At 46.2% G+C, this 14615-nt stretch overlaps 1 protein-coding gene and 1 long non-coding RNA gene across 2 annotated transcripts; one reads left to right on the forward strand and one right to left on the reverse strand.

Annotated features, from left to right (window-relative positions):
• Positions 1 to 1680: 1680 nt before the first annotated feature.
• Positions 1681 to 11092, reverse strand: LOC125530913 (uncharacterized). Its single transcript, XR_007293015.2, has 3 exons — positions 10597 to 11092; positions 9714 to 9862; positions 1681 to 2081 (listed from the first exon to the last, which is right to left on the reverse strand). It is a non-coding gene; the product is annotated as an uncharacterized LOC125530913 (long non-coding RNA).
• Positions 5486 to 8923, forward strand: LOC125530901 (uncharacterized). Its single transcript, XM_048695321.2, has one exon. It carries the CDS (start codon positions 5561 to 5563, stop codon positions 8678 to 8680), a length of 3120 nt encoding a protein of 1039 aa, XP_048551278.2. The 5' UTR covers positions 5486 to 5560; the 3' UTR covers positions 8681 to 8923.
• Positions 11093 to 14615: the final 3523 nt, after the last annotated feature.

Genomic DNA, 14615 nt, shown 5'->3' on the forward strand with positions numbered 1-14615 from the left:
CACATAAATAACACCATGGTAATTCTGCTGAAAACAACGTCAGTCCGGGTTAGTTCCATTCAAATCATGCAAGTTAGAGTCCAAAAGAAGGGCAAAAGTTTTTGGAAAAGTAGATACGACGGAGACATATCAATAGTCATAATAACAGCGAAGGCAAGTGCTTCGTCGTGCGGTTGGCACCTTGAAGGTGTGCAGGATCATCACCTTTAAAGTGATGAGGTAGCCGATCGGGATCTGGTGAGCAACAGCAAAGCCGACCCACCCCTGATCCATGGCTAGCCTCCCGTTGATCTCTGTGAGCTTGACCTTCTAGGTGCAACCGGTGTTCGTCTTGAGTTTGATCTTACGTGAGATGGTGTCCATGTGTTTACAAAAGTTGCCAAGGATTGGCAGTAACATTCAAACCGACATGGAAAACATGTTCATCTACCACGACAGGAAGGCCATCATCATTGCCGACAAGCCCCTATAGAAAGATCAAGAGTTTTCATGCCGACAAGACCAATTCGAGCCCTATATCAACACACAAATCTAATCGGAGTTGGACACCCCAATCGAACCCCATATCCACACCCTAATCTAACCCCCATGGAGATACCCAAATCTAACCGTACTTGGACACCCAAATCGAATCTCATATCCAGACCCTAATCAAGTTGTATGAAACACTTAATCAACACCCTAATCGGGTTGTGTGAACCCTAAATCTAACCATAAACCCAAATCAGTGGGTACATGGATCCCTAAATCAGGCAGACAAGGGCTTAGCGCCATTAACGAAGGGATGATGGAGGGGTGATGAAGCTGGCGGTCACCGTCGGTGCTCGCCATCTAGATCTTCGACCCGCTGATACCCTCCGCCGCCCCAGTGAGAGAGAGGGTGATAGTGGAGAGAGGGATAGTGATCGGTGAGATAGAGATCAGGGGATTTATGGCATGACTTCGGGAAACAACATGACGTCTCCCACTCGTGCCCGCGTGTGTAACCGCCTGCAGCCACATGCCGTCCTTTCCCTCAATCGGGCCTGACTCGTTGGACACGATCTATTCGATCACTTCCTCTAGAGCTAGGCTTGGGCTGCTATGAGTACCGTGCTATGCAGGCTCGGCCACACGCGCTGGTAACCAAACGGGTTGCATCCCCAGGGCTTGGTTGGGTGTTATGCTGGCAACCAAACACACCCTTGAGCACCGGCGACCTCATCAATAAGTTTTTTTTAGGGGAACCTCTTCAATAAGTGAACCTTTCTACCAAGATGCAGTATTCAGAAACTGCATCAACAACAAAATTTCAGCGTTGGCAGAACCATGTCTTTTTTCTTTCTTTCTAGATGGCAGAACCAGATCTTAGAGGGGGCGGCTTGTTACCAGCTGGTTACCAATGAAAGCACAACTTGCCACTTAGACTCCATTGGTTAAACCAGACAGTAGATCACAGAAAAACACCAGATTATAAATAAACAATGTTGTTAACACTTTATATTGTGCCTTTTATACAGAGTGCTCATACCATTTGATCATCGGACTGGATGGCATGAACCTCCAGCTGTTAAAAAATAAAAAATTAGAGCACGCCAAGAGCATGCCACAGCTTTATAGAAGGCAGAAATATCGTTTCAACCAACACTCTGTAACCTCCAGCTGGTAATTACAGTACAAAATTGTTTCAACCAAGTGAGATAGGATAAAAGCCACGATGAGCTGAGGTGGTATCAAAACAGGATCAGCAGCAGCAAGGATTGGTAAAAATCTTCCCCAGAATCTCTCTGAAAAAGGTACCGATCCCGCATTCTCAGTTTCTCACAGCTAGGGTCGCTAAAGAACAAATATGCAGACAATGCCTCTCATGAAGGATGCCGCTTCAGCACTTGGATTCCTGACCGCTGTTATCATTGGTCGTCCAGCGTGACAGCGCCTCCCTCGACCTCCAGCTCGCTTGGCTCGACCGACGACAGCAAAATGTCGTCAAGGCCTCACCTGACGAATATGGAACAAGTTTATGCATCCGTACAGGTGGCTCCAAAAAAATCACTGGTACAACAACATGAGTTGATCGATCGACAAGGAACTCCTCTCTTTTTCTGCAGACAGACAATCAGAACGAGTGACTGAACAAGGACAGTATTATTGTACATGTTCTGTGGGCAGGCCATTACGCACTTTTAAGTATCTCACTGTTAACTGTTAAGTAATCTCACTGCTATACATAACATAACAATATGTCGTATATTTAAAACTCAAGCGCTAGCAGTGGCGTCATGTGCATGCATAGACTGCTAGCACCCTAATGCAAATTGGAGATTTAAATCGAGAACTTCAAAACTTCAACTGGAACCTATAACTAGGGAAGGCGTGTAAAGGCTCAAAGAAACAAGCCATAGCGAAACAAAGCGATGTGCATAGAAAATATTGGCCAATATCAACAGAGAACTCACGTTTCCAGGTAGCTCCACATTTTCACTATGGTAAAAAGTGCAATCCAATGGATACAGCTTCAAGATTCAACTCACTAACATCTAGGCAATTCCTAATGAACAGATATGCTCCCATTTCTAGCATTTCTTCCAACATTTGGTTGCACAAAAATAATATAGCCGTGAGAAGCTCCTACCAAGGAACACAAAACAGAAAAATATTCTCCCAGATGATATATTTAACATGCATAACTGTTCGAGAGAATCAGATATAAGACCTAGTCATCCCAAATGTAACTTTTTAATACTCCCTCTGATCCATATTAATCGTCGCTGATTTAGTACAACTTTTGGAGTGCCCCTTTGCCAGGCAGACTTGGCGTGAGATCCTCTCCTGGCTAAGGATGACCGCCGCAGGCCCAAATCACGAAGAATCCCTCATGGACTGGTGACTGCACGCCAGGCAGAACACACCGACAATGATGCGCAAAGAATGATAACAGAATTTTAAGAAAAAAATTGAAGTGATTAGCTAAAGTCTCACCAAATATTTTGTTACATGGAAGGAACTCCCAAGTTCAGTTTCACTTGTGATATATGTACCGGTGAAATTTTACCATCCCGAGAGACAAAAGGCAGGCTCGGTTCAGAGTACAGTTAGCAAGGTTAAGCTGTATCGCATGGCATTCACTCTCATATCTTCATAGAGTAGTAGTCTATATATAAACTTAATGGACAGAGGTTGAAAGCTTGAAACACTTTCTCATATCATATCTCCCAGAAGGTCAAAAAAGCATCCAACATGAAGCAAAATTACCAATTAGCCATGATATGTTCATATATGAAAATTATTTTCGTCCAGCATGTAGTACATAAACTAAGTATTCTCTGAATATCAATAAAATATATTAGAAATGACCAATGATGGCGACAAGATAAGTAGATGTACAAAAAAAGGTAATTTTGGAGCACTCACTGAAGTATTCGTATTTGAAGAATTTTAAACCCACACCCTTTAAGGCCATGTTCTTTAAAGCAATACATCGGAAAATAAAAGAACATTAAATCTGCAGTAATTTAAAGAAGAATATCTAACACCATACCTAACAGATGTTGCACAAAGCAGAACATCTACATTTATGTTTAACAGACTATTCTAAAATACAAACAGGACTGAGCAGAAACTAGCCACTCCGAAATGAAAATAACCAAGGAGCATGCCAGAACGCATGACCTTCCTGACCGAAGAGGAATAAAAAGAACATATGGAACAACTGCACCATGACATTTAGCAGCTAGAAATAACATAGGGAACAAGAGGTCAGGAGGCTAGCAGAACATTGTGAACTAGTATTCCTGAAACGGGAACTAGTATTCCTGAAATCGGAACTAGAGGTCAGGAGGTCAGCTAGATCATAGTTAAATGGGAACTAGTATTCCTGAAAATGGCATCCGCAACACATAGTGGATTTAGGTCGATTTTACAGTTATTTGCAGTACATTGCTTGGTATGCACATTTACATAAAAAAAAACCCTTCTCAATCAGCCACGCTGGTGGCAAAAAAACAAGCAGAACAAATCAAGCACAAATAAGTTGAATTTATTGAGCATTTTTTTGTACCAAACATGGTTGCATAGTATACTTGTGCGCTTATGTTCCGTCCTGTGCCACTTCAGAACATCTCAAGGACTAAATGCAGGATGCCTGGTAATTAAATATATGCTCCTAACACCACCGGGTATATGTAAATCAAGACATATCTAGGATATCAGACTGGTGAAGGAACAAATTAAACTTATTCTTGTATGCAACCTGAGACACGCAGCTTGCGAAAACCCCTTGATTTCGCTAGAGCTAGCGATTCTAGACAGCGGGCCTCTCTTTGTATTGGTGTTATGTCAGCAAAGGCGTTGAATGCCTCTCGGCACTCCTATGCAATGTGATGCGTCTCCTCACAACGTATTCTAGAAAAGAAAGTGAATATTTCTTACACTTTCAGTTTGCCATGTTCATCTACTTTCTACCCAAAGGCATCTTGAACGATTAAGTTTCCACTCTGTCAAATTAGCATTGGGCAACAATGTAACTGTTGATGTAGGTCTAGCTTTTGCACCGACGAGAAGAAAAGAGGATCAGCATAGGAATGAGAATCAATGAGATCTGTCTTGCTTGGGATGCTGACATGTACAGCAGCCGAGCTGATCTGGTGCAGGTCTGCAGGAGCAGTTTCCAATTTTTTAAATAAGTTGAGATTCTTGTTGCCTCCTGGTATAATATATGTGCCCATCTCACATAATTTTCAGGTCATGAGTTCTTACTAAGCTGTGGCGTCGATACTACCACCCATATGCAACATTGCGTGCATGGTCACACGTACCACCTGTGAATCTAGTAATCGACAACGTCAGATCAACTGGATCCAAAGTCTGCCTAGAGATATGAGAAGCAGGGAGCTTCACATGGAGAGATGCGACTTTTGATCGGCCGGGCTTCCTGGGTTCCAGTGCTGCCCATGAAAGCTCACAGCTTGGTAGCTCTCCCGTCCATTTGATGTGTGCGCCGCACTGCTGCTACAGATCTGACACTGCTAGCCAACTGGAGTATCTCTGAAGTCAACTAGATCGTGTGCAGCGGTGCTGTGCTATGCTGCTAATCAGCTCAACTAGGGCACCTGACAATTTTTGCCTGCTCCATTTGGAATCTGCCCACGCCTCCCAAGCTCTGCCTCTCATGGCCAACCCATTACCACCAGTGAGGCATTAATTAGTTCCATGCATGGCCCTGCAATCTAGGCTAAGATGCTGTGCACGGAGAACCATGGAGCCTATACAATGTCAACGAAATAAAATTATCAGAGAAACCCAGTGAGTTATACTGCTTGATGATTCTTTCTCCCTCTTTTATCTGACATGAAACAAATGCGGGCTGGTTGCGAGGAGCTGACCTAAGAATTAACAAATGCAGGCCGGTGCAGTGCGTGACAGTGTCAGAAGCTTCTACAAAGTCAGATCTAGCGAAACATAGCCATTACCGAGGTTAACACCACTATAAATGGCTGGCATTGCTGCCCATTCTGGACAAACCCATAAGCCAAACAAAAACAGCTCTCTGGTAGGTGTTTACGCTTAGCGTTTTCATCCTACAATGAGATCACTGCCCATTGTAGTACTTTCCCTCCTGATTCTTGTCCTAGCTGCCCATGTATCCCAAGCCGATGACAAGGGCTCTTCGGTTGGAAATGGGAAGGATTCCCATGCCGGTGATGATCATAAATCAAATGGTGTAGGGCCGGTGAAAAAACCCAAATGCCCTAAGCCCGGACATGGTCCAAAAAACCATGACAATGATGGTCGAGGACCACCAGAAAAGGAGTGCGATGATGAAGAGACAACACCGTCATCGCCTGGGCCTTCCCCAAACCAAGGTAATGGTTCGCCATCACCACCGCCATCCCCGTCCTATTCACCACCCATGACTCCATCACCTCCACCTCCATCAGAAACTAGTCCTCCTACTGCACCTCCACCCTACCAACCTAGCAATCAATCTCCTCCCCTGCCGTCATCTTCAAGCCCCCCACCAACACCTTCATCTAGTCCCCCTGTTACACCTCCAACCTACGAACCTAATGATCAATCACCACCACCACCATTGAACCCTCCGCCCATTCCCCCACCACCTCCATCTAGTGCGCCTGCGGCACCTCCAATGAACCCGACTAATGATCAGCCTCCTCCACCAACGACGTCATCTAGCCCCCCACCACTAGCTCCAGCGACCCCACCAACACCTTCATCTAGTCCCCCTGTTACGCCTCCATCCTACGAACCTAACGATCAACCGCCACCACCTCCATTGAATCCTCCGTCCATTCTCTCACCACCTCCATCAAGCCCACCAACCTTACCTCCAATGAACCCGACTAATGATCAACCTCCTCCACCATCTCCGTTGTCTAGCCCCCCACCACTAGCTCCAGCCACCCCACCAACACCTTCATCTAATCCCCCTGTTACGCCTCCATCCTACGAACCTAATGATGAATCGCCACCACCTACATTAAATTCCCCTGCCATTCCCTCACCACCTCCATCAAGCCCAACTGTGGCACCTCCTATGAACCCGACTAATGATCAGCCTCCTCCACCATCGTCGTCATTTAGCCCCCCACCAATAGCTCCAACTACTCAACCACCTCCCTCTAGCCCACCTGCTACACCTCCAACAGACTCAACTGATGAGGAACCTCCTACATCACCACCAGCATCCAGTCCACCAGCAACTCTATCAAGTCCTCCACCACCGTCATCGAGTACACCACCGGCTCCATCCATCACCACACCACCTTTGGCTAGTCCCCCTGCTACACCTCCAACGTACCAAGCTAATGACCAGTCCCCTCCACCTCCACCATCATATAGTCCTCCGCCATCAGCTTTAGCTAGTCCTCCACCACCATCACCACTGAGTCCACCAGCAATAGCACCAACCACTAGCGCACCTCCTCCATCTACTCCCCCATCGCCTATGTCTAGTCCACCAGCAACACCTCCAACTGATGAGCAAACTCCACCACCACCATCATCTAGTCCACCAGTAGCTCTATCAAGTCCTCCACCACCATCATTGAGTACACCACCGTCTCCATCCATTGCCACACCACCTTTGTCTAGCCCCCCTGCTACACCTCCAACGTACCAAGTTGATGACCAGTCCCCTCCATCTCCAACATCATACAGCCCACCACCGACAACTTTAGCTAGTCCACCACCACCGTTGAGTCCACCAGCAATAGCACCAACCACTAGCACACCTCCTCCATCTACTTACCCATCGCCTATGTCTAGTCCACCAGCAACACCTCCACCAGACTCGACTGATAAGCAAAGTCCATCACGACCACCATCTAGTCCACCAGTAGCTCTATCAACTCCTCCACCACCATCATCGAGTACATCACCGGCTCCATCCATTGCCACACCACCTTTGTCTAGTCCCGCTGCTACACCTCCAACGTACCAAGCTGATGACCAGTCCCCTCCACCTCCACCATCATACAGTCCGCCACCGTCAGCTTTAGCTAGTCCTCCTCCACCACCATTGACTCCACCAGCAATAGCCCCAACCACTAGCGCACCTCCTCCATCTACTTACCCATCGCCTATGTCTAGTCCACCAGCAACACCTCCAACGGACTCAACTGATGAGCAAACTCCATCACCACCACCATCTAGTCCACCAGTAGCTCTATCAAGTCCTCCACCACCATCATCGAGTACACCACCGGCTCCATCCATTGCCACACCACCTTTGTCTAGTCCTCTTGCTACACCTCCAACGTACCAAGGTGATGACCAGTCCCCTCCACATCCACCATCATACAGTCCGCCACCATCAGCTTTAGCTAGTCCTCCTCCACCACCATTGAGTCCACCAGCAATAGCCCCAACCACTAGTGCATCCCCTCCATCTAGTTACCCATCGCCTATGTCTAGCCCACCGGCAACACCTCCAACGGACTCAACCGATGAGCAAAGTCCATCACCACCACCATCTAGTCCACCAGTAGCTCTATCAAGTCCTCCACCACCATCATCGAGTACACCACCTGTTCCATCCATTGCCACACCACCTTTGTCTAGTCCCCCTGCTACACCTCCAGCATACCAAGCTGATGACCAATCCCCTCCACCTCCACCATCATATAGTCCGCCACCGACAGCTTTAGCTAGTCCTCCACCACCACCATTGAGTCCACCAGCGATAGCACCAACTACTAGCGTACCTCCTCCATCTACTTCACCATTGCCTATGTCTAGTCCACCGGCAACACCTCCGACGTACCAAGTTAACCAACCACCACCGCCACCACAATTTAGTCCCCCTGCCACACCTCCGACCTATCAAGGTAATGCCCCACCACCGGCATCGGCACCAGCACCACTTAGTCCCTCAGCAACAGCACCGCCACCTGGTGCCCCTACTGGCAATGGATGGGTGCAAGTTCAGAACTTTCATGACGCCCTATACTGGCAAATCGGGCGCTTTGTGGTGTTCAAGTTGGTAAACAAGAAGGACAACTCCCTTGTTGATGTGCTATATGTGAGCATGCAACCCGCTGGAAAGGGCAACAACTACTTTCTTGTGATAAAAGTAGCAGATGGATATAAGAAGGTCGGCAAGTATCATGTGCTCCTATGGGGTGTGCCTGGGTCACCAGATGAAGAATGGAAAGTATATTGGCTCAAATTTGTAGGATACTAAGCACATGGTGGAAACAAGATTATCCAGCTATCGACCATGCATGGCATTTCTAGGGAGAAGATATATAGACATTTTGTGGTCAACGTGCGCCTGCATGGATTAGTTGATCTTTGTAGCTTTGAGGGGCTTGATATCCAACTATATGTTCTGATTTCAGTGATAAATTTATGTTTTGTTCTCATTAAAATTGCCTTAAATTTACAAAATATGGCTGGAGATATAATCATATAACTCAAAGCATAAGCGCGCTTCACTGTACTGTTATTTTGATGGTTGCCTTGTAATTCTTATTAAAGTTGTTTGCTTATCTGTAGTTAATTGTTCACTGTTCACCGTTCACCTGGACGTCCAGATCCTTGCCCTTCGTCCCCAATTTAAAAGCTTAAAGAAAATTGAACAAGCTCAAATATTAACAACACGTAGCATACAACAAGCAAATCCTTACAACCACCAAAAAGGAAGCTTCCCCTGGCACAGAGGTAAAAGCTAGCACAATGCCAGCCAACAGAGACCACAAAAAATAAGTTGGAGTCAACTGCCAGATGTAGTTTACACAGCAACCACGCAGATGCAAGTGTGCAAAGAGGTTGCATTGACATGATCCACTGAAGAACCACAAGCGCAAGTGCACTAAATAACAGAACAAGAATTCAACTACAGCAAGACAGAAATAATTATTGATAGGTTATAACCGAATAGCATGAAGCAAGCAGGACCAGGTTTATGCACAAAATTAAGAGTGCCAAGAGGTTCCATTGGCAGGAACATATGTTTATAATATACCATGGATTATCAATACCGTTGTAGAGAACAATTTCTATTTTGCCTTGTAGCCATATATAGGGCGAGGGACCAGTATAAAATACTTCACATAGACATGAGAGACAATTCCAGGAAGATCAAGTGAGGTGCACAAGAAGTGAGCCGGCCTGTGATGGCGACTATCCAACATCACATAACAAAGCAATCACTGGATCAATGATGATCTCAACAAAATGTACATGTCTTGCTTGCAGAAGATGTAACGCATTACCTCCGAAAGATGCATGGTTTCAGCCATGAATGGTTGGCTCAGATTCCTGTTGAGTGAGATCCGGCGAAGGTTTTGGCAGAGTGGATATTCTAGATGATCTCTTGCCAAGAAGTGCCTTTATCCTCAGAGACATATATATAGGTGGAGTGCTGCAACCACGATCAATAATATAGTAAGCCTTAAGGAGTAACAATGCTGAATGAATCAATGGGAGTAACAGCCTGTGAGACTTAATCAATAGAAAGCTATAATGTGAGAAAGAACAAAATAACAATTAAATGACTGTATTGTTGTGTTGTGCAGAGAGCACTGTTTTGGTTACCGGTCGAAATTTCAAGATTTCCCATGGTTACCGCGTATTTCCGTGCCCCTCGGTAAATCGCCATACCGAGCAAAAAATACCATCTTTTTGAAATTTTTGAATTTAAACACTCGATTTACTATAAAGTACGTAGGATCTAATTAATGCCACGAGAGTTGGTCCTGGCGTGTTTAGTAGCAACCTAGTTCCTGTTTTGAAAGGTCTCTGGTTCGAATATTCGTTCATTCACTTATTTGAATTCAAAATTCAGCTACAAAATTCGCTCGAAATATTCTCGGTATTTCTCGATATTTCTCGGTAACCGTGGTAACCACATTTACCAGTCCCCTTCGGTAAAATTGCCGCATTCGGTAACCAAAACCTTGGCAGAGAGTGCGTTTACAAAGGCATGGTGAAGAATTGGCTAAGTAAATATAGGGGCAATAGCCTAGAACGACATGAAACGGATGTCGAGGATAAAATGGTCTAAAACTTCATGCGTGTTCACTTGCCATAAAACGAGGTCTTGGCAACCGAGAATAATCTCCTGCCGGTACAGGGTCACGAGTAATGAGTAATGACCTGAGACTTGGCCATGGCGTGGCGGCGGCGGCGAGGCCGTGCATGGCAGCCGATCGAGAAGAATCCCCTTCCGGTACAGCAGGAACGTGCGCCGACCTCCTCATCCCTTTGCCTCGGCGGGCAGGCGAGAGCACAGCGAGGTGTCATGCCGCGGCAATTCGCCGAACATGTGGTGCGCGTCCTCCGTGGTGAGCGTCCCGGACCCGCAGCTCGCGCGCTCCGTGGCGGCGGCGCGGGCGGCGTGGCGCTCCAAGCTGCGTGAGGGCGGTGAGGTGGAAGATGAGCAGGCGGAGGAGTGACGGAGGGAGGAGAGGCGAGAGACATCGGCGAGTGCGCGAAGTCTGAATTCTACTAGCAGGGAATCGTTTATTTCCTCTAACTACTCCAACTGCCAGAGTCTTCGGATACAGATACATATACATACCTTCAAAAATCAAACTTTGTTTTTCTTTTGCGGAAGGACGTGAATTTTTGGGACATGGTGGCACACGATGCCGTTATCTCGGCCGTTTGGATGCACATCATGATTACTACTTATTATAGGGCGTTGCGCAATACCTGACGCGTTATTTGCTGTTCAACAAGAATACGTCGTGGTATACCTCGGAGTAGTGGGCCAGGTGTCATTTATCATTGTATGAATACTCGCTTGTCCGATAGCGACTGAGCACACAGGTTGAGTCGGTCAATAACTGCTCTGGGTGTGGGGCTGTCGTCCAATAACACCGCCTCGCTCGTGCTATGCATTGTAGCTCGTCTTCAAGCTGTAGCTTGTGGAAAAGCAGCAGAATAAGAGAAAATGGCTTCAACGGAAACGGGTTAGCATCTTGACATTGTATTTGATCATGCATCTTTTGTTTATTTATAGGTATTACCGAACACGCTGACGTCTACTCATCCTGTTCGTACCTTAGCATGTCGACTGTTTTGGTGGAGAGTTCAGGAGCGGGGTGCTCACTGCATGCTGCCATGTCCATTAGCTATGCCCCGTGCCTGTAAGCTGGGTGATATTTACACATCGTGACGCACCCGCCCATAAGCATCGTCACCCTGCTCTCTCTCTCTCTCTCTCTCTCTCTCTCTCTCTCTCCTCTCTCTCTCTCTCTCTCTCTCTCTGTATGTCAGTAATGTAGCCCGTCTTCAAGCTGGATCCCTGGAAAGTAGAAGAACACCAGAAAATTGGCTTCGGCGTGCACATAAATGCAGAGGTTATCTTGTCAGTCTCAAATCGATCACGTGTGGTTGATTCTTAGGTATGGGCATATGGCACTACACGATCACATCTCATATCTGTTTCTTTTGTTTGACCTTACCATGAGCGGTGGTTTGACATCATCTGTATGTCCAATTGCCCATTAATCCCTCCTAGGTAGCTTAATGGCTGTCAGAGGCATTTACGCTGCCTTGGCTGCCAATTAAATGACTAAATTAAAGGCCGTGCGTCAGATATTTATATCGGCGGCTTGAATGGGGCACGTATTATGTGGGTCTACTCCCTGCTGATTTGGTGCGTTTTCATTGATGATTTAAATTAGACTTGCATGGTTAGCTGCTCGACGGAAATGAATACGCGGTACATGGAGACGCAAAGCCTACTAGATGGTGCAGGAAATAAATACTGGTACTAGATATCAGATGGTCTAATGGGTTCAGTGCTAAATAATGACGACGACCATCTTTTTGCAGTAGGGTTATGCTTCAGTTGCTGTGGACAAACAACAGGACGATGGCCACGATGCACAGGATGAAAAAGTTCATAAGCCACGAGAATGGTCTACTCCCTGTTCATTCCCACAGCCAGAACCTGCATTCTCCATGCTGCAAAACAAATCTTTAGTCGGCCAGAGAACGATATAGATGGATGGAGAAAAGGTGGATGATGAACTACCAGAGTTCAAACTTGTAAAGATGCCAACCAGGCTTTGATCTGTGGCAGAAACAAACCAGATGATGTAGCCCGCGGAGTAAAAGGTCCAGATCTGTGGCAGAAACAAACCAGAAACTCACCCATACACTTAAGCAGCACACTTGGTCCCATGTGCTAGGTTGAGTAAAAGGTCCATAGTGCAGTCTGGGTGAGTAATTTGTATTTAACTAGGAGCAGGCCTCATTTACTACGGGCCAGGTCACGAACGTTAATTGCATTGAATGGTAACCTGCATCCCTGCGTCCTGATCATAAACACACCAGTAGTTGGCCCACGTTAAATGTATTACCGTTGTGTATTTGCTAGCTTATCCCTATGTATTGTCGCAGTATCCACTTAATCACTATATTAAATGCGAATCGCTAGCATCAATCGTCGACCAGGATAACATCCTCACGTGGTACCATGTCCCAAAAATTCGCGTCCGTTTGTTATGGACGCGGATTTTTGGGACATGCGGCCACGCGATGCCGTTATCCCAGACGTCCGTGCGCGCATCGTGATTCCTAGTTAATATAGCCCCATTGGCAATACACGTCGCGTTAATAGTTTGTCCTTCGAATACATCGTGATATACATCACATGAGCAGGCTGTACCGCATTTATGATTCATAGGAATACATGCAAGTCTGCCAGCACTGCGCGTCACAGTTCTGGAGATGCCTTCATTCCTGTTGACGTGGGGCAGTGATCATTTAGCACCACCCTCTCTAGTCCCAGCCCTGTAGTAAAACAGAAGGAGGAAACGTAACAGAGCTAAAACAACGGAGGGCTGGGACATGGCTTCTGCACAAACGGTGCTCAACAGGTTGGTCAATAAAAAAAATCCTTGATTCCGTCATTTTTTGTTTATTTCGGTACAAGCGTGCGAGCTGGGTGTCATGATGGGCTGCAGACTACACGAGAGCTGGGAAAATTGATGGGCACAGAGGAGCTGAGTCTCATTAAAGGCTTGTCCATTTGTGATTTATGGACTGCCAATGGCTGTGGTGCACACGTAAATGGCGGTATGAATGACGTCCCTGATGTTTTGCAGTGTGTCTCGATGGAGAGCCATTTTGGGACCGGCGTTTTAAAATTCAAGTTGTATCTTTCATGATTAGAGTTAACGATGAAGAATGAAGCCAACTGATTTTTTCGGTTAGAAACTGATACATATAAGGATTTTCAGTTGTTAATCAGGAGTTCAAAACATGTGCCGAAATTAAAATACCACACTTTTCAAGTGAACAATGCTGGGTGGATAAAGTTGGTGTGATTATGCCAGAGTGCAAGCTTCTGGTGTAATTAACGGTTCACGACCTGCTCCTAATATACGCTTGATAAATGAAAGCCATTAATCATTCGTGGGTGCCTTGATTGCTGGCAGGGATTTACAGTGTGAGTAATAGTTAAAACAGCCAGCCAATACTGGATCGCACATTGATATGCATTGAGTAGCTTGGTCCAAACTTAAATTACTAGCTATTACTACATCAACGACCTTGGTGGAAAAAAAAACATTACTGACTGATGCATTGCTGGCTTGGATCCAGAAAAGGTCGAAATTGAAAGGTAAAAGAAGTAGACAGTTGGTGAGCAGATCAGCAAGGCACAACATGGTTATCTTCTTCAGCAAAGCTTGATTATCTTCGAGAATCTGAAAGGTAAACAAGGTAGACAGTTGACTGCAATATGAGAAGAACTTATGTAGTTCCCACTTCCAGAACCTGCACCCCATTTTTTCAGCCTCGTCAGTGCACGAAATGGATTGAAAGATCGAATATGAACTCACAACATGGCAATCACACTTGTAGAAGTTCCTCCCCGGGTTGAGGGCAGTGCCCGAAATGAACCAGAGCAGCAAGAGTGATGAGAGGGAGACGTGCAAACTATTGGACATGACGGATGAAGGTGGTGGAGAGCTAGCCTGGGACATGGATGAACACATGGTTGCGGAAGGGGTCGATTCGATGCTAGAAAGTGTGCGTGTGCGCGTGTGTGCGTGTGTGCGTGTGTGCGTGTGCGTGTGCGCGCGTGTGTGTGTGTGTGTGAGAGAGAGAGAGAGAGAAAATAGAGTGGAAGAAAATTGGGCAGGGGAAGAAGAAGAAGG

Source organism: Triticum urartu, chromosome 1A (genome assembly GCF_056163025.1).
Source record: "Triticum urartu cultivar PI428250 chromosome 1A, HENAU_Tu73, whole genome shotgun sequence".
Classification (NCBI taxonomy): Eukaryota; Viridiplantae; Streptophyta; class Magnoliopsida; order Poales; family Poaceae; genus Triticum; species Triticum urartu.